Genomic DNA, 19,115 nt, shown 5'->3' on the forward strand with positions numbered 1-19,115 from the left:
TTTTTTTTGAAGGAGAAACATAAGTATGTTGAATAGTGGACAAAATGAAATGTTGAAAACTATTTTTAGCTAAGTGGTTTTTGAAATTTATTTCCTTTGTATAAATAGGAAAAAATGGATCAATATTGATATGACCTATTATCTGTGGTCAATCGTAAAACAAATGCATCGTTTTCTTTTTACCAAATTTTTTTAAAATACGCAATGCAACTTCTTTTTAACATATGAATTTGAATTTTAGTGACTCACTTTCAAAGGCTGGTTCATAAAATAAGGTTCCATATCTAACGACTCGAGAATTCTAGTTATGTGAAACTCTAATACAACCTTAAACACGTCCTCATATTTAACTTGATCTTGAGTTCAATTGTCAAATTCTCATCTTTAACACAATTCTAATACCAAATTAAATAGGTGTGAACATTAATGTTTCTCAAAATGATTGTACAAATGTCATTTCACTACTAATAAACCAACCATATACAAGTAGCACATGACCATGGTCTGGACTTTGGATTAAGCTGCAAAGTTCCTAGTGATATTACTAAATTGAAATCATCGATGTTGTTGGATTTATGTGACAATAATCATATTTACATTACGGAGTTTTCACGATGGTGGCGAGTTGGTGGGAATGAACGAATTGACTCCAATTTTAAAACCCTCATTTGCCAAATTTTCATGATGGCATGAAAACTATCTTACTTAATATAAATCAAAGATGGTCTGATTACTCCAAATCCCTAACCCAAGTTGCAGCCCTAACACCCAAAATGACAAGTTTATCCCTGAATATCAAGTCATTTCCCTCCAATTTGTTGCTTTCCTGCATTAGTCTTGAACCACTCAAACTCTAGCCCACTCACACGTTTTTCATTGGTCTTGAGCCACTCAATGAATAAATGTTTGCTATAAACGATATATGTAGTTATTCAAGAACTCAATAACCAAGACTTAGGTCAACTATTAACCACTTCATTAAGTAGATCACTTCCATTCTCTTGCTATTTAACATTGTGGTTGGAATGAGAGAGATATGAGGGAGAGAGATATGAGCGAGAGAGATAGGATAGAAAGTCACAATTGGAATTTAGGAAACATTGGAATTTGATGATACATTGCTCATCTTATACTACCGGTTCATAATAAATCTATCTATAGATATAACATGCAAAATTATGCTTCATTACCTTTAGATTCATATGTAAATAATGAAATCTTTATTGATCGTAAAAAAATATAATGATATTCATTTATAACATACCCGTGCGATAGCACGGGGCAAAAGTCTAGTTATTTATTTACACCCTCCGGTCTGATATAAAAAAAAATTATTCTTTTATTAAGTTCATTATATAATTAATGTATTTGGTTTTTAATATAGATTAGATACATTAATTAATTAATCAATGAATCTAAAATAAGAATATTTTCTTATATATGAAATCAGAGGGAGCATGTCCATGTGAGCTTAGCGCAATTGGTATGAACAATGAATAACATATGCAAGGTTCAAGGTTCAAACCCTGGCAAAAAAAAAAAAAAACAGAGGGAGTATTTTTTACATGAAAGCTATTATTGTTTTTAGGCTTAAACGCACATTTTGCCCTCTAAGTTTGCAAAAGTTGCAATTTTGGCCCCCTGTTAAAAAAATGGCAAAAGTGACCCCATGTCTACCCCTTTTGCAAAACATCAATTTTGACTAAGTCAAAGCCTGCGTGGCAGCTCACTTGACTGTGTGGCATGCCACGTCTGTAATTACTAATTTAATAAAATAAAAAAATGCCACATAATCAATTAATCATTTATAAAATTAAATAAATGAAAAAAAATTACAAAACCCATAAAATTCATAAATCTTCATCTTCTACACAAGCCGAGAAAATCATCTTCAACATCCACAAACTCATCTTCAAACAAACCCAAAAAATCATCTTCAACCACAAACAAAGCACTCTGGTTGAATTGAACAACAATGATTTCATCCAAACCTAATGAATAAAATCATAAACAACAATAATAACATAAACACAAAACCAAATCGGAACAAATATAAAAAACGGAACAATAGCAGCTAAAACATGTTGACTCCCACAAGCTACAGTCCCAACCTTAATCTGCATAACTTCACTAGAGCAAGCATAAGAAACCCACACCCTAAAACAGATCCAATCCTAGAAACAAGCATCCCAACTCTCAAAGAGTATTGAACAGCGACGACGAGGTTTTCGACGATGTCGGTGGTGGGGATGCAAGACGGGTTTGTGTTGAGAGTGTTGAAGGGGTCGTTTGGGTTGAAGGAAAGGTCGATGAATATGCTGAGAGTGAAGAGGGAGTTTACGTTTGTGATTATGGCTTTTATGTGCACATGATATTCCCTCTTCTTCTTCAACCCCTCGTCTTAATTCATTCGTTGTCTTTCCATTAACACGTTAATTTTTCAATCCTTAATTAAACCAATGGGTGCAGCTTCAATGATTTGTGATTTGGTTGTGGGTTTGCAGCAGTTTCTGATGCCTAGTTTAATGAGGAAAGAAGGATTGGGAGAGAATAAGGGTGTGATATGTTTTGAGTTTGATAGAGGATGAAGTAGAGAGAGGAATTTAAGTGTTTGATTTGTAAGGGCTTAGAGGGCTTCTGGTTTTGATGCCTTATGAAGATGATGATGATAATCCTCGCACGTGCCTGCCCGTTTTTTTTTTTTTTTGTTTGCCAATTTTTGTTTTTTTTTAATTAGTTAATTATACGCGTGGAAAAAAAATAATTTTTTTAATAAATACACGGGTGGCGTGCCACATATGGTTGACTTAGTCAAAATTGACGTTTTGCAAAAGGGGGTAGACATGGGAGGTCACTTTTGCCATTTTTTTTAATAGGGGGTCAAAATTGCAACTTTTGCAAATTTAGGGGGTAGAAAGTGTGTTTAAGCCTTGTTTCTAATACCTTTCTTCTTAATAATTAGTACTAAATTAAAGAGATTAGTCCTTATTATTTGCAATCTTTCTCAAGCAAACAACCCTTCACATTTTCCATCTGAAATTAAGGATGCTGGAATTAAAAAAAGTTGTTTGCTAAAAGAGAGCTCACAAATAATAAAACTCACTCTCAGTTTATGCTTCAATGATGTGTTACGGATCAACGCTTTTGATTTATAGATAAACCCTCTCTCCATTTTATTCAAACTTTTGATGTCTGACTACATTTAACACCTTTAGCAACATTTCATGTAACATTTATTAAAATATGATTTAAATGTGTCATTGGTCCCTGCACTTTCATCAGATTTTGGCATTGGTCTCTGCACGTTTTTTTGTTCCCTGTACTTTATAAAAATATTGGTATTGGTCCCTCTGTTAAAATCTAATGAAAGTGCAGGGACTAAAGACATATTTAAGCCTTAAAATATTAACCATTAAATATAGTAAACTGCCTGTGATAACATTTTTTTGTTGGAAGCAAAACGTTGCATATCAGGATTTCAAAGAACAAAATTGTCCGTTTTTATAATTTTGAGGGCATTGAATTATTTACTCAACGCAGATATAAATATCAGAAATGATATTCATAGTGACACATCAACATCAATAATAATGTAAGAAAATGAAAAAACAGAATGTACATTTGTCAGTGTCGATTACAAACATACCTCGGACACTGAACATACATTTGATCACAAATGTCGATGCTATGGAGCCTATAAAATCTTTATATTTAATTTTATTTAAATTTTACTTTTTTCTCATTGGTTGTATTGTAGATCAGTCCATGATCTACATCAATTTAGACATTTCATTCACCATACAGGAACATATTCTCAATATAGTGATCCCAAATGCTTATTACTTGAGTTTTGTCTCCCCTGTTGTAGATGTTCTTATATTTTAGAACTTTCTGTTGTTAGGTAGCATAGCTGCCCACAGCTGCCAAGCAAAAAGGTAGCACACAGAAAACCCCTTACCTATTGAGAAGAAAATGTGAAACACCATTTTTCACAACAAAAAAAAGTAGTTAAAAGTATCATTAAGTCCCACTTTACTTGCTAATAATGCTTATGTCATCTTACAATGTTTATTTTCCCTCTCACTGTCAGTGTAATCAAATAAAAGGAGAAAAGTTTTAATTTTCTTTCTTTCCACTTTCTCCTACCAAACAATTGAAGAAAAAAAACTTATTTTCCACTCTATCTTTCCTCCATCTTTCTTTCCAAAGCCAAACACATGTTGCAAGAGAATGACATAGTGATGAAATCCTGTGTTAAATGATTTTACGTCTGTAAAATTCCTTCATATCAGCCATGCATACTAATTGAACATTTTCTTTAACATATCTTCCTTTGTGCTACTCTATCTCTTGTTTCCTGTAAATATGAAATGCACGTAAAATACCAGTGAGTTGAATTATCAACAGATGTAACAAACATATAAAATAGGCCATGCTTTAATCCTTATTAAGTTTTAGAAAATTTAATAACCCAAATAAAGCATCATACCATCCAAAATCATAGGTTAATAACCTCAAGCTTCCTCTCAAGTTAATTTGACTCTTAATGTGCAACTAACTTCAATTTAGTTCGGTTGAGATCACAATGCAAATTAAACATAATGAATGGGGTACATCCTAACTATCAAACTTTAGAAACAAGGGAAATTGGCAGACTTGCAATAAGATTGGAAATGTTGAAAGTCAACAAGATTTGATGCCAACAAGATTGGAAATGTTGGATGTTTCGAGGGATGTATTTTGGATGAACGAAACAAGATTGGAAATGTGCAAACATGTGGAAGTGTTCAAAATTATTTCAATTTTTTTAGAGTTGCAGAACTAGGAGTGTGGTGTGTACTGTAGGCATTGGATAAGCATACATTACAGATATAGTTGAGGGCGTGTGCGTTGTACACTTTATATGACATCGAAAACTAACTTCTACATGAATGAGTACGAGAACTAGTTACTGTCTGAATCAATCTCAGTTCTCAAGTCAAACTAAGTTGTTTAAAAAAACTCCAGACAACACTCCAAGTTAATTTGATATGTACAATAAATGTCTTCTCCATTACATAATACTATCAAACTAATTAAGGAACATTCATAGTATACAACGGTAAGGATCAGTTTCATTCATAAATCAAGAAGGTATATAAACTCACCTTTGATTGTTTTCACTTAGCAGAGCAAGGGGCAAGGGCTACAGCAACTTTAGCCCCAATAAGGGCATTGTTCTTCACAAGAGCAATGTCTAAATATGGTTAAGATATGCTTCAACACTAGATAAAACGTTCAATTTGGTATGGTTTGAAATCATATTAACAAATAATAGTTTTATGTTAAATTAAAATATGATTTAAAATGCACACTGTTAAATTATGATATAATAATGTATTTGTTGAAAAACTTCAAAAGAGGATACTTGAAGCAAGTGAGGCACCTCCGGTGAGTGCATTTACTCTATCAAGCAAGAAAGGAGTCTGAGCATTTCCTGATATATTCTTTTCCCTACAGGTGAAAATGTTAAATTTATTTTAAATTTTTAATGAAATCATTACTAAATACATCGATATCATTAAAACATTAGTATGAACCAGTTAATAAGCAATGTTAATGTAAAAAATATCATAAAAAAGTAGAAAGAAAGTGAGAGAACAAAAAGTTCACCTTGCTTCTTCAAGGGCTTTTTTGATGGCAGATTCAATTATGTGTCCAGAAGCCGACTGTTCTTGAGGAATAGGAACTCCTATCAAAATTCCACTGCCGACCTTGAGTTTGATGTTTGCTTCTGCCAGAAGAATAAAAATTAGAACGAATCACATAGGCGCTTCTTTTTTTTTACTCACATAGGTCATGCTGAAACATGATTTTACACTGAAAATGAATAAGAATGTTTCCCTTGCCTATTAAGGAAGCACACTCTTCAGGGGTATCTACCCGACATGGAACCTGGAAATTAAGCCATGACCAAACAATAGATTGTCAACAAACTCGTTTTAGTACATCATACAGTCATACTGCTGCTTACATTCCAATCCCATGCGTCAAATTTTAAAATGCTACCGTAATACTGATAAGCGAAACATGTTTGAGAAACCACAGGTTGGATGAATTTCCCAAATCATAAGGCCTATTTTGAAACCAGTGAATTGAAATAAATTGTGAATCATTAATTGCTAAAAATAACACGAAATGCATTTTTCACATAATGGAACACTTACAAATATTTAGATATTTACGTTATGAAGTAAAATAATTCATTATATAATCAACAGGGGTACCACCCAGAAAAACAAGTTTTTTCTACTGCGTTATTCAAGATCCGCCATGGGTTGAGGGTGCACTCAACTGTGCAGGAATTGTCTTGCATCAGATGTGGATCCAAAAAGGAATTCCATCACAATCTGTATCAGTTCCATGATGGATCAACTAAAATCCCATGAAAGGAATCGTGATTCATGTTTTATTCCAACTACAATAAAAAATTACTATCATTTCATGTTTGAACCATCACTTTTGAGAGGTTTTCCAAGTTAGTGAATTATGAGTGCTATAAGCCAATAACCATTTCAACTATATTGTGAGTTTGTCCACTAGATAATAAACCATGACTAAAACATTTTTTCGTGTTACTTTATGTATAAAGCAAGGATGATAAACCATTCGGTAAACCAAAATTTGAAGTACCTTGCAGCCACTTGATGCTGTGAAAAAGGCAGGAAACTCATTCGTCTTGTAAGCAGCAACACAAACTCCTTGTGTTTCCTATTCAAGATAAAAACAATGAAATATAAGCTCACTCTATAAAACATGCAGAATTATTTCAGTAACATTATCACAAAAGTAATTTCATACCAGATATTCAAGGGTCCGGGGAATATCCAATATTGACTTTACACCAGCACATATAACTGCTACTGGTGTTCTTCCAAGCTCGGTGATATCGGAAGATATGTCCATAGCTGCCCAAAGAAAAATGAAAATGATATCCATATGCTCAATCAAAATACTAGTAATATTCCTGGAAAGCCCAATAAAAAATAAAAACAAAAAAACATTTTCAGTTCTTAAGTTTCAAGAAGGTAATCCAGTCAAAAAAATGTTTCTAGATGGCAACAACAAACAATCTTTTTGAACAATGCAACTCAACAGTTCAATTTATAACTTAATTATTCCCACACTACACAGAAATTCCCACTACGTATTGGTTCCTATATAACTTTCACCTTTATTTACCAGAGAATACCTTAAACTTAATTAAAGGACCAAATAATATTTCTTTATAGGTGTGGTTAATTTGCATAATAGTAAGTTACAGTAAGCCACGGCAAGTATTTTTGGACTACACAAAAATGTCTCTTTTGTGAAAGGCCAAACTTGGCTGAAGCAATATTTCCCTTTTCATTATTTATCTTGCAAATTGTTGTCCCGCCAAGGCAAAAATAAAAAGTAAAATACATAAAGGTAGATTCGTTTGGTCCCAAGATTTAGACCAGAACATCTTGCATCTTACTATATTTGTCGACATTCATTATGAAAACTGATTGATTCTATCATTAAGATAAAGGAGGTGAACATACTATATTCCCCATGCCTGTGAACTCCCCCAATCCCACCAGTCACAAAGACGTGAATACCAACCTGCAGAAAATTTTAAAGTTTATAGACAGTGAAACCAAAATGACATGATACAGGGACTGATATGAGACAGATCCCATTAAGAAACTGTGGAAACAGTGTTTGAGAAAATTACCATAGAAGCCAAAAACATTGTTGCAGAAACAGTAGTAGCACCATTTCCACCTCTAGCCACCTAAAAGCAACATAGATAGATTAGTATTAGTATGTAAAATCATAGTGAAAAGATGAAAACCATGATGGTGCAGTGTTTATAAGTAAGGGAAAGTTTTCAAATTTTTCTGCCAATATTGTATTTACATGGAAACTTCACTTATGAAGGTTACTTTGATGTTTAACATAGATCATTTAAAAAAACTGAAAATGCATATACAAAACATCAAATTAGACAACCTGTCATGCAAAATTTAGCTCATGAAAAGTATAACTTTATAGCATCCAATTTTAATATCTTATACCATTAGTTTACTCAAGATTCAAGAAAGCAATCTCAAATGCTTATAAGAATCTACAAAGACTTCTAAGTTCTATCATTATCAACAGTAAAGTTTGCATCGTTGAAGGCATAAGTGAGTATGTGCAAGCAAATAAATTACTTATCTCATGCCAGAATGAACTTATGACTATTTACATTATTCTTTTAAATGTAAGTTATGTAACCTATTTGATGAGCTTTATTTTGGCAATAATCAGGTCCATATACAATGAAAATGTAGTGTGAATATCTTCAGTCATCTTTTTTTTTTTTAGATAAATGTGGTCTATGGTGATACCAAAAGCACTCACAACATATGCAATATCCCTTCGAGCTGTTTTCTGAGCTCTGGGTCCCAAAGTAGCTAACCTTTCAAGTTCTTCCCCACTTAGACCTATTCAAACAAAAGAGCAGGCAACAGAAAATTTCTCAAATTCAAATTCAAAAAAAATTAAAATACAACAAAATTTGCAATCATTGCAGCAGCAAAGTCAACATGGGATGGACAATTCTTGAGTCTGTCTTTTAGACTTTGTGGACAAGTGGCATGTATGTATGTATGTATGTATGTATGTATGTTTGTATAGCTTCTTTACCAGTTAATTTGCACGATCATAGAAGCAACCATTTCAAATCCAACATCAATACGTTGGAATGAAGAGAACAATTAGAATAGAAACGGGTATCAAAATCATACTTTATATCCACAAAAATAACACGAGTAGGAAATTCACAAGTAGTTAAGTGCAAGCACTTCATCATTCTTCTTGGATCAAATGACTTGTGCTTATAATTATTAATGGGAAAAATATTACACAGTAATTGAATGAACAGACTGGAGGTAGACAATAAATACCTACGATAGGCACGCCATCTAAAATGGCAATAGTTGCAGGAACTGCACCGTTCTTTTTGACAATTCCTTCAACCTCTTTCGCAGTTTGCAAGTTTTGAGGATATGGCATCCCTAGAAACATGAACATAATCCAAAAACTAAGTTGCGGGTACTGAAAAGAACAATACAAAAAAAAAATACGAAAAGATATATAATACCATGTGAAATGATGGTAGATTCCAGAGCAACAACTGCACGTCCTAGTGATAACGCTTCAGAAACCTCTGAAGCTACCTTCACATTGATTGACGAAGCTCCAGCAGCATTAACTTCGGTAGGCTGCATATCAAACCCATGTTACATTCTGTTTATAAAGTATGTATCAAACTTTCACTATAGTTAGACACAAATGAATGTGAGAACTTTCGAAAGGGAACACCGTAACTTATAAGTAAACAAAAAGATTTGCAACAAATGTTAATGATTGTTATGTGAGAAATTCATATTTCGTACCTTGTTGACTGTGTTATCCGAATCAAAGTGTCGTCGAATATTGTTTATCCGCAAAGCTGCTGAAGATGTCATAACTACCTGCTTAATATTCAAGGATTTAGCTTTCTAACAGCTCAAGGTTTTTATTGCTCCGTTTGGATTGAGCTTATGAAAAATAGTTTATGCAAATAAAAATTGTATCTTCATAAACTATTTTTCATAAACCACCTTAACGAGCTTTTAAATAATACATAAAAACTTATTTATTTACACAAGCTGTTTTGCATAAGCTCTAAAATAAGTCAATTCAAACGGACCCTATATAGGAATTTAGTTGACGTATTGGATTGAAATACGATATAGAATATCATAGGCAAAAAACTATGATCATAAACGTAGCAATCACATAATTTTAACTATCTAGTTTAAAAAAAGCATTCCCCTTGAAATTTCAACTGAATTTCATTTCACACACGTGGTTGCATTACATTCAATTGATCCCATTTTCTTAAATAAATTAGTAGCGGTGTAACGTGTGAGTGTATGATTATATCCAAGAATTATAAGGATGAGAGGAAATTTAAAATTGGGAGGCGAGACTTACAAATAGAGGTGAGAGTGCGGACTTTGGGTTGGCTGCAGGCGACGGAACGGAAGAGAATGAATTGATTTGTCAGTTCGGCGAGAGGATTTTACTACATTTAAGAATTTTAATAAAAACATATTGTTAATTACACTTTTGATCCCCGCATTTTGTTTTAGGTAGTTTTAGACCTACCCGCTATACTCAACCATGAAATAATCAAGGAATAAAGTATGTGGTATAAGGAATCCACTTTATTAAACACAATAACCAAAAGAACATTAATTTCTAAGATATGTTTCAAATTAAGGTTTTTTTTGTTAGTGTGCTGAACAAAGTGGATTCATTGCACCCACATGCTTTATTATTTGTTTATTTCATGCTTGAGCATAGGGGGTAGGTCTAAAACTGCCTAAAACTGTCATTTCTCTGGGAGTTGAAAATAAAAGATATGACTAAAACTGAAAAAAAGTTTAGAGACGATTTTGTTCGATTTGAAAGAGAGAGGACCAATTTCGTGAGCTGTTCAAAATGCGGGGATCAAAAGTGTAATTAACAATATGTTTTTATTAAAATTCTTAAATGTAGTAAAATCCTCTCGCCGAACTGACAAATCAATTCATTCTCTTCCGTTTCGTCGCCTGCAGCCAACCCACAGTCCGCACTCTCAGCTCTATATGTAAGCCTTGCCTCCCAATTTTAAATTCCCTCTCATTCTTATAATTCTTGGATATATTCATACACTCACACGTTACACCGCTACTAATTTATTTAAGAAAATTGGAGCAATTGAATTCATTCTTATAATTCTTGGATATATTCATACACTCACACGTTACACCGCTACTAATTTATTTAAGAAAATTGGAGCAATTGAATGCAATGCAACCACGTGTGTGAAATGAAATTCAGTTGAAATTTCAAGGGGAATGCTTTTTTTAAACTAGATAGTTAAAATTATGTGATTGCTACGTTTATGATCATAGTTTTTTGCCTATGATATTCTATATCGTATTTCAATCCAATACGTCAACAAAATTCCTATATAGGGTCCGTTTGAATTGGCTTATTTTAGAGCTTATGCAAAACAACTTGTGTAAATAAATAAGTTTTTATGTATTATTTAAAAGCTCGTTAAGATGGTTTATGAAAAATAGTTTATGAAGATACAATTTTTATTTGCATAAACTATTTTTCATAAGCTCAATTCAAACGGAGCAATAAAAAACCTTGAGCTGTTAGAAAGCTAAATCCTTGAATATTAGCTGTTGAGATATAGCTATGTTGGAGCTTTTAAGAAACTATATCAGAAACTTTTAAGGGACTGAATAATGAATTGAAAACTGTTGAGAAATTAGATGTAAACACTGCACACGACATAACTTTCAAATTTCTTTTGATAAACAGGAGGCAATTACAGCATATAGAAAACACAATCAGTGACAAAATAATAGCATATAGAAATTAAATATTTATATAATTATAATAACTATGTGTGTTCGGGAGAGTAAAGAAACTAAACGAAGACAAGAGGTATTATTGAAGATTAGAGGTATCAGTGAAAACTTTGTGCAGGTTGTGTTCTAGTAGCCTACAGAGTGTGAAAAACTAGTAGTAGCACCAATAATACCTAATCATTCTAATAAATGTATTCTTTGGCTTTAATTTGTTAAACAAATATAGACAATTTAAACAAATTTGTATTAAGTTTATAAGAATTGTTATAAGATATAGACAATTTACTATCTGATATATTGGAAAGCTTCTAATGTTATAACAAATACACCTGTATTAAAAGTAATTGCAGGGAGAGAAATTAAGGCGTGAAAAACTAATCTCTTCGTTAGATATTACTGCAGATGCTTAAAAAAACCCATTAAGTCTTTCAATTTCTACACTTGATCAAACACACGGAATGGTTTCAACTCAGAATGAAAAATATAGACATTACTTAAAGTTGGTTGGAAGTCCTAAACCTGCAAACTACAACTAGAGATGAAAACATGATAGGTCTATATACGCTTTACAAGTCCTAAACCTGCAAACCTGAACATAAATTGACAATACATAAATAGAAAACTTTACCATGTATTCAGCATTTACAGCAACAACAATCGCTTTTTTATACAGAACTTATATTCATCAATCGTTAAACCTGAACATAAACCTGAACCTAATTTCTTCTATGGTAACTCTTTCTTATATTAATCAAACTCGTTTTTTTTATACAGAACTTGTACTCAGCAGTATTACAGCAACAACAACAGAACGTGTATCTCAAAATCCAACCCTCGCAACCCCAAATGAAATTGATTAAATTACTGGAAACCCATATCATGAATCATCATTTACATCAATAAAAATCGATCCTTTTCATCATTTACATTAATAAAAATCGCATTAAAGGGAGATTTGTAGAAAAGATTTCGAAAATAGAGAAAGATTTATAGAAGAGAGAAAACATGAGATCAAGGAGTTACATACCTTATGAACGGCGGCGGCGGTTTACAGTGAAGGAAGGAAGGAAGGAAGGAAGGCGGCGGCGGCGGTTTTCTTGAGAGATTGAAAAGAGGCGTGCGGCGGCGGTTTCTAATGTTGGGAGATTGAGAAGAAGTTTATGCGTGAATGAAGGAAGGAAGAGGAAAAAATGAAACTTTCTAGGGTTTGAATAGAAATGGCAAAACTACCCTTGTTTTATTTTTAAAACCAAGGACCATCTTGTATTTTCACTAACGATACAAAGTGGTTCTAAAACTAACTACTATGAAAATAATGTCATTACAATTAGAACAATATAAAGCTAAGTCAACAATACACTAATTATAATAATACAACAATATATTAATTATAATTCGAAAACACTTTCATGGACTTGATCCCCTTCAATATTGGGCTCTTCCAAACCAACATCATCCTCGTCATTTTCATCTTCATTAGGAGTTAACAAAACAGCAGGATCGACATGATCCCCTTCAACTTGTGCATCACGCCAACCTGTAACCGCCTCAACTTCAATTAACTCGTTAACATTTGAAATTTCATCAATTTGCTCAACTTCATCAGTTGGTTCTTCGGTCTCAATGCGACCCCTTGGTTTTGTTTTGATTGCAACCGACCACCCTCGTTTGTGTGGTTGCGTTGGGGGATAAGGAACATTGTACACTTGCCTAACATTATGTGCCATGATAAACGGATCATACACATTATACTTTTTGTCCACTCGAATGTCGACATTGTGGCTTATTTTGTTCATTTTTGTCCACCTAGGCGAGGGATCAAACCAATCACAATAAAATAACACCACTTTATCCTGATTGTAAAATAACTCGTAAACGTGTTTGATCACGCCATAGAAGTCATCTGTATCTCCTTCCGTAACTCCTTTTACATATACACCACTGTTATATGTCTTCTTCCCCTCACTCCATGATTGGGTATGAAACTTATATCCATTTACGAAGTATGTATGATATTCAGTGGCACATTGTAAAGGACCTTGAGCTAAACCTCTTAAACGAAGGATTTCATCCGTTGGTTCGGCATCGAATACTTTTTGCTTAAACCAACCAGGAAAATATTCGTGTATGTAACCAGACGAATCATCATCAAATTCTTCATAAAAGGTATTAAATTCCCTATATCAAAATTATAATTAAAGTTAGACGTGTTTTAACTTAATAAATAATATAATGGGAAAAATGTCTAATAGTTTTGTTTTATACTCACTCGAGGTATGGTCTAACCTCCATGCAATTAATTAAGACATGAACATGAGCTGATCGATACTCTTTCGCATCTACCATCCAATGTTGTCTCGCCTTGCCAGCGTGGCGACCAAGTAGATTGAAAACTGATAAGGTCAACGGGTCTCTTTCAGTCTGAACATAAACTTCATTTCGTGTAGTGGTTGGAACAAGCACACGGTCGATGAAGTAATGACCGAGAAAGTATGAGGTTTCCTTATGAACGTAAACAGCACAGATTGATCCTTCTATTCTTGCCCTATTTTGAATAGATCGTTTTGAATCTCTCATGAATCTTTCAAAAGGGTACATCCACCTATATTGAACAGGCCCACCAAGCTTAGCCTCATATGCTAGATGCACCGCAAGATGTTCCATAGAGTCAAAAAAACCTGGGGTAAAAATTTGCTCAAGCTGACATAGTATGATTGAAATTAACTTGTCTAATTTCTCAAGTTCATCGACTCTCAAAGTTGAAGCACAAATGTTTTTAAAAAATTGACTGATCTCAGTGAGTGGATTTAACACATGGGAGGGCAGTGAACTAAACGCACTTGGGAGTAAGTGCTCCATGAAAACATGATTATCATGACTTTTCATTCCAATTACCCTTCCAGTTTTAACATCGGCACACCTGCCCAAGTTAGAACAATGTCCGTCAGGCATTCTCAAATCTTTTAACCATTGACAAATTGCCTTAGCTTCTTCAGAAGTTAGAGTGTATATTGCCTTGGGTTTCAACAACTTTCCATTCGGTTGAGGTTGTAACTCCAAGTCCCTTCTTTTACAATACACTTCTAAGTCTTTTCTGGCTTTCTCGTTATCTTTTGTCTTCCCTTTAACATCCATCACTATGTTAAATATGTTGTCAAAAAAATTCTTCTCAACGTGCATTACATCAAGATTATGTCTGAGCAAGTTATCTTTCCAATATGGGAGGTCCCAAAATATACTCTTTTTTGTCAAGTGGTGGTCAACTCCGTATCCTGGTATTGGGACAGTTGTGCCAAAATCAGTGACTTTAGGATAATCACTAACTCTTGTGCAGACCTCTTCTGATGTGATTTTAGGGGGCGGGCCAACTACTACTCTCTGATCCTTCTGGAAGCCATTCTTACTTTTTCTAAACGGGTGATCACGAGGCAAAAAACAACGATGATCAAACCACGAACTCTTCCCTCCATTTTCCAAAGTAAACGCCTTCCTATTTTCCATACAATGTGGACAAGCCATTTTCCCATGAGTGCCCCAACCAGACAACATGCCATACGCTGGAAAATCATTAATTGTCCACATCAAAGATGCTCTCATTAGAAAATTTCGTTTGGTTGAAATATCGTATGTCAATTCTCCAATCCACAACCTCCTCAAATCATCAATTAAAGGTTCTAGAAACACATCTATGCCTGCTTTAGGGTTATCTGGCCCTGGAACAACACACGCCAAATACATGTACGGCTTTGTCATGCACATCTCAGGAGGGAGATTGTAGGGGGTTACAATGATCGGCTAACAAGAATAGGGTTTCCCTGATGCCTGGATATGTGGAGTGAAACCATCAGAGCACAATCCAAGTCTTAAATTACGCGGATCTGCTGCAAAATCAGGATATACTTCATCAAAGTGTTTCCAAGCTTCACCATCGGATGGATGTCGCATGACTCCAAGAATTTTGTTTGAATGATGCCACGTCATATGGCTAGCAGTTTTCATCGATGCAAACAATCTTTGTAGTCTTGGTATTATTGGCAAGTAAAACATTGTCTTATTCGGAATCCTCCCACTCTTGGTTAGACGATACCGTGGACTCTGACAAAATTTGCATTCCACCAATGCTCCGTCATTTTTTCCAAATTCATTGTCATAAAACAACATGCAACCGTTTATGCAACAATCAATCTTATCAACTTTTAATCCCAACTTCATGACCAACCTCTCAGCGTCATAATAAGTTGCTGGCAAATTATCTTTAAAAGGAGTCACATCCAACAACATCTCCGTAATTGGATCCACACCTTTATCAGCAACACCATGATTTGCCTTATGAGCTAAAAGTCTGACACACATTGATAACTTTGATTGCGTACACCCTTCAAACAGCGGGACATTACATTCACTCAACAACTGGTAAAATCTTTGGGCTTGCTCATTTGGGGGTTCTTCACCTTGTTCATCTTCAACATCATTATTGGAAGACAATTCCACACCTAAAGCATCAACGACCATATCATTCATCATGTTGAATTGCTCATTATCATCCACATTTATTCCACTACTTGAAGCTTGTGCATTGACTTTCGCCCCAAAATTTTGAAACTGTTCACCGTTATAAATCCAAACCCAATAATCAAGCATAAATCCAACTTTTTCCAAGTGTTTCTTCACTTCATTGGGGTCAGTCTTTATATATCTACACACACATTTAAGGCACGGACATCTTATCCCTCCCTCATTTTGACGAACTTGTTGTTCCCATGCCCATGAAATAAATCCGTGAACTCCTTCCACAAAATGGGGTTTTAATCCTCTTCTTCCCGGAAACGTTCTGTCATACATCCAACTACGATAATGCTGATAATACTCCATCTTTGTCACGTTCAACTATAACATTCACATATTTAAAGATTAGTAATTAAACTATAACGTTCACATATTAAAATATTACTTAATGTTGTTTTTGTACTAACTAACATAAATTTCACTAAATTTCTTTACGCGCAAATCATATTATTAACTAAATTATTATTTTTACTAACTAACCTAAATTGCGCTAAATTTCTTTACGCGGTAATTTTTTTAACGCGGAATTGATTTTAATAAATTTATATACTTAAGAAATAGTTTGTACTTAAAAATTATTTCTTTGCACAATTTTTTTTTCTTAATTTTAACTGCTTATTTACCTTAGAAATTTTTTCTTTAAAAATTTTATTACAGAAAAATTGAAATTTATTTGAAAAAAAAACTTGAACATGAAAAAATTATAACATCATCCATATCAATAATATTTATAATTAAGTAGAAAAACTACTAACTTGTTGAAGCTTGATGATAGAACAGCTCCAAACAGCAACAAGGATGGCAAGGGAACAACAAGAGGCAATAAACACTGCTGCAAATTAAATAAATGGAAAAAAATAAGTAAATAAACAATCAAAAAATATAAACATGAAATTATAACAAGTGAAAAGAATTATACCTAATGAAATAAGTTTAATTAAGATGGGAAAGAACAAGAAAAATTTCTAAGGTTGAGAGCATTTTTTTCTTCACTGTAAAAATTGCAAGATTACATCAATGAATGAATGGAACGGTGCTGTTATTGGAAAATTATAGATCTGCAATTTGCCAGGAGCCATGCCAGGAGCTACCCCTGGCAAAGCTCGGTCTCCAACACTCAAAAAGCTGTCAGCAATTTGCCACAAGATTGTGCAATTTGCCAGGGGTTGAGCCCCTGGCATTTCAGCTTTTCAGAATTTTCTGCATGATGCAGAGATTCCCTTGACTTTAGGGGCTCAAATTTGAATCAAAATTTCCCGCCTAAAATTTGCTAGGGGTTACTACAATTTGCCACGGCTTTGCTCCTGGCAAATGGTTCAGTTTGTAATTGCAATTTGCCAGGAGTGTCCCTGGCATTACTCCTGACAAATTTGCCAGGAGCTGATGCTCCCGACATTATTCCCTGGCAAAACGCAACTTTTCTTGTAGTGATATATAGATATGTAGGAGTCTTTAATTTTTTGGATATAAAATGATATATCTTTTGTGGCGATCACCAATTTTTTACTTAGTGATAATTATATCATTATTGAATCACTAATACGTTCATATATTTTTATATAAATATGGCTTAATTGATCTGCCGATCCCTTAACTTATTTCTTTTATTCAATTTGGTCCCATAAATTTTAACTTTCTCAAACACGTCCCTTAACTTATTTCTTTTATTCAATTTGGTCCAATTTTGATAATTTTAATACCCTAAAAAAAGAGACCGTTGGATTACGGAGGTTTATCAGATTTTATATTGTATCACCAACACCGAATTTATTTACTTTCTTCTTCCCTCATCTTCATCTTCATCTACATTCATCCTTCATCAATATTCATCAATAAAACCCAGGAAAAAAAATTAATCCTACTGTTTAATCACTACATCACCATCATTGTCATCTTCATCTATCTTCACTCCACCCTCCTTCCATCTTCATATAACCTTCATCATCTTCATAATTTTTTTTCTTTCAAAAGTTCATCACTAACCTCCTTGATTTCCTCAATAAGTTCGTTAGCATCATCAACCTTCGAAACACCAAAACTTCCATTCACAACCTTCTTCATCGTAGTAATATTCAAAACCCAACCTTTCCAGATGCAACCTCCAAAGCCGAATCAACCCTAAATCCCCTTTTCTTCATATCAGCAAACAACCCCTTCACCTCTTCTAGATTCCCTTCCCTACAAAACCCACTAATCAAACGATAATAACTAACCGAACTCGGTTTCCTATCTCTCGTAACCATTCCTTGAATGGAATGATGGATTCAAGTGTTTTTTTGTATCTGTATTTTTTGTCATGTTTCGATGGTTATCCATTTGATACAATGATAGAATAGAATGAATTTGTGGCTTAAATTTTAATCTTGTTCTGTTCTATTATTATTATTGCAAGCGTTTATGCCTCGCTTTTCTTATTTAAGAAATTGAGATTAAGAAAGTAATTTTGAGATTAAGGGTCAATCAGAGAGTATAGATATTTAGGTCTAATGATTCGGTTCTAATGTTGTCGTTTGTGTTATCTCAGCGTATAGTGCAGAATTTAGTGTGGTAGAGGCAGCCACTGTGTACGGGAAAGGGAAGCAACGATATGATGAATTTAGTGAAGATGAATTTTTGAAATGAAAAAAAAAAACAGTTTTTTACGAAAAATAAATAAATTATGAAGATGATGAGGAGCACGAAAATCTGCATGATGAAGAATTTTTGAACGAAAATCTTCATTAAGCTTTTTCAGATTTCATCTTTATTTTATGAAGATGAAGATGAGAGAAGAAGATGAAGAAAGTAAATAAATTAGGCGTTGATGATACACTGTAAAATCTGATAGACCTCCGTAATCCAACGGTCTTTTTTTTTAGTGGATTAAAATTATCAAAATTGAACCAAATTGAATAAAAGAAATAAGTTAAGGAACTTATTTAAGAAAGTTAAAACTTATAGGACCAAATTGAATAAAAGAAATAAGTTAAGGGACCGGCAGATCAATTAAGCCTATAAATATTTATAGTAGTAGAGTATGCTCCAGTTAATTAAAATTTCTGAATTGCATGGCCCTCTAATTTTGAGAGGGTTCAACAAGCAAGT

At 33.6% G+C, this 19,115-nt stretch overlaps 3 protein-coding genes across 4 annotated transcripts; all 3 read right to left on the reverse strand.

Moving 5' to 3' along the window:
* Positions 1-3,985: 3,985 nt before the first annotated feature.
* Positions 3,986-12,645, reverse strand: LOC11424519 (pseudouridine-5'-phosphate glycosidase). 2 transcript variants are annotated; one of them, XM_024781325.2, is made up of 14 exons: positions 12,493-12,645; positions 9,447-9,524; positions 9,152-9,272; positions 8,955-9,065; positions 8,410-8,492; positions 7,739-7,798; positions 7,566-7,626; positions 6,841-6,947; positions 6,673-6,750; positions 5,889-5,934; positions 5,653-5,773; positions 5,408-5,493; positions 5,148-5,236; positions 3,986-4,357 (listed from the first exon to the last, which is right to left on the reverse strand). In XM_024781325.2, exons 2-13 carry the CDS (start codon positions 9,516-9,518, stop codon positions 5,160-5,162), a joined length of 1,023 nt encoding a protein of 340 aa, XP_024637093.2. In that variant the 5' UTR covers positions 9,519-9,524; positions 12,493-12,645; the 3' UTR covers positions 3,986-4,357; positions 5,148-5,159. The 2 variants fall into 2 exon arrangements, with proteins under 2 accessions (XP_024637093.2, XP_024637094.2); XM_024781326.2 differs by lacking the exon at positions 12,493-12,645 and adding an exon at positions 10,030-10,120.
* A 208-nt stretch (positions 12,646-12,853) lies between these two features.
* Positions 12,854-15,203, reverse strand: LOC112420766 (uncharacterized). Its single transcript, XM_024780439.2, has 2 exons — positions 13,735-15,203; positions 12,854-13,643 (listed from the first exon to the last, which is right to left on the reverse strand). Exons 1-2 carry the CDS (start codon positions 15,201-15,203, stop codon positions 12,854-12,856), a joined length of 2,259 nt encoding a protein of 752 aa, XP_024636207.2.
* Positions 15,204-15,260: 57 nt separating this feature from the next.
* On the reverse strand, positions 15,261-17,212 carry LOC120579881 (uncharacterized). Its single transcript, XM_039832615.1, has 3 exons — positions 17,101-17,212; positions 16,787-16,863; positions 15,261-16,352 (listed from the first exon to the last, which is right to left on the reverse strand). Exons 1-3 carry the CDS (start codon positions 17,210-17,212, stop codon positions 15,261-15,263), a joined length of 1,281 nt encoding a protein of 426 aa, XP_039688549.1.
* Positions 17,213-19,115: the final 1,903 nt, after the last annotated feature.

This window comes from Medicago truncatula, chromosome 4 (assembly GCF_003473485.1).
Source record: "Medicago truncatula cultivar Jemalong A17 chromosome 4, MtrunA17r5.0-ANR, whole genome shotgun sequence".
Classification (NCBI taxonomy): Eukaryota; Viridiplantae; Streptophyta; class Magnoliopsida; order Fabales; family Fabaceae; genus Medicago; species Medicago truncatula.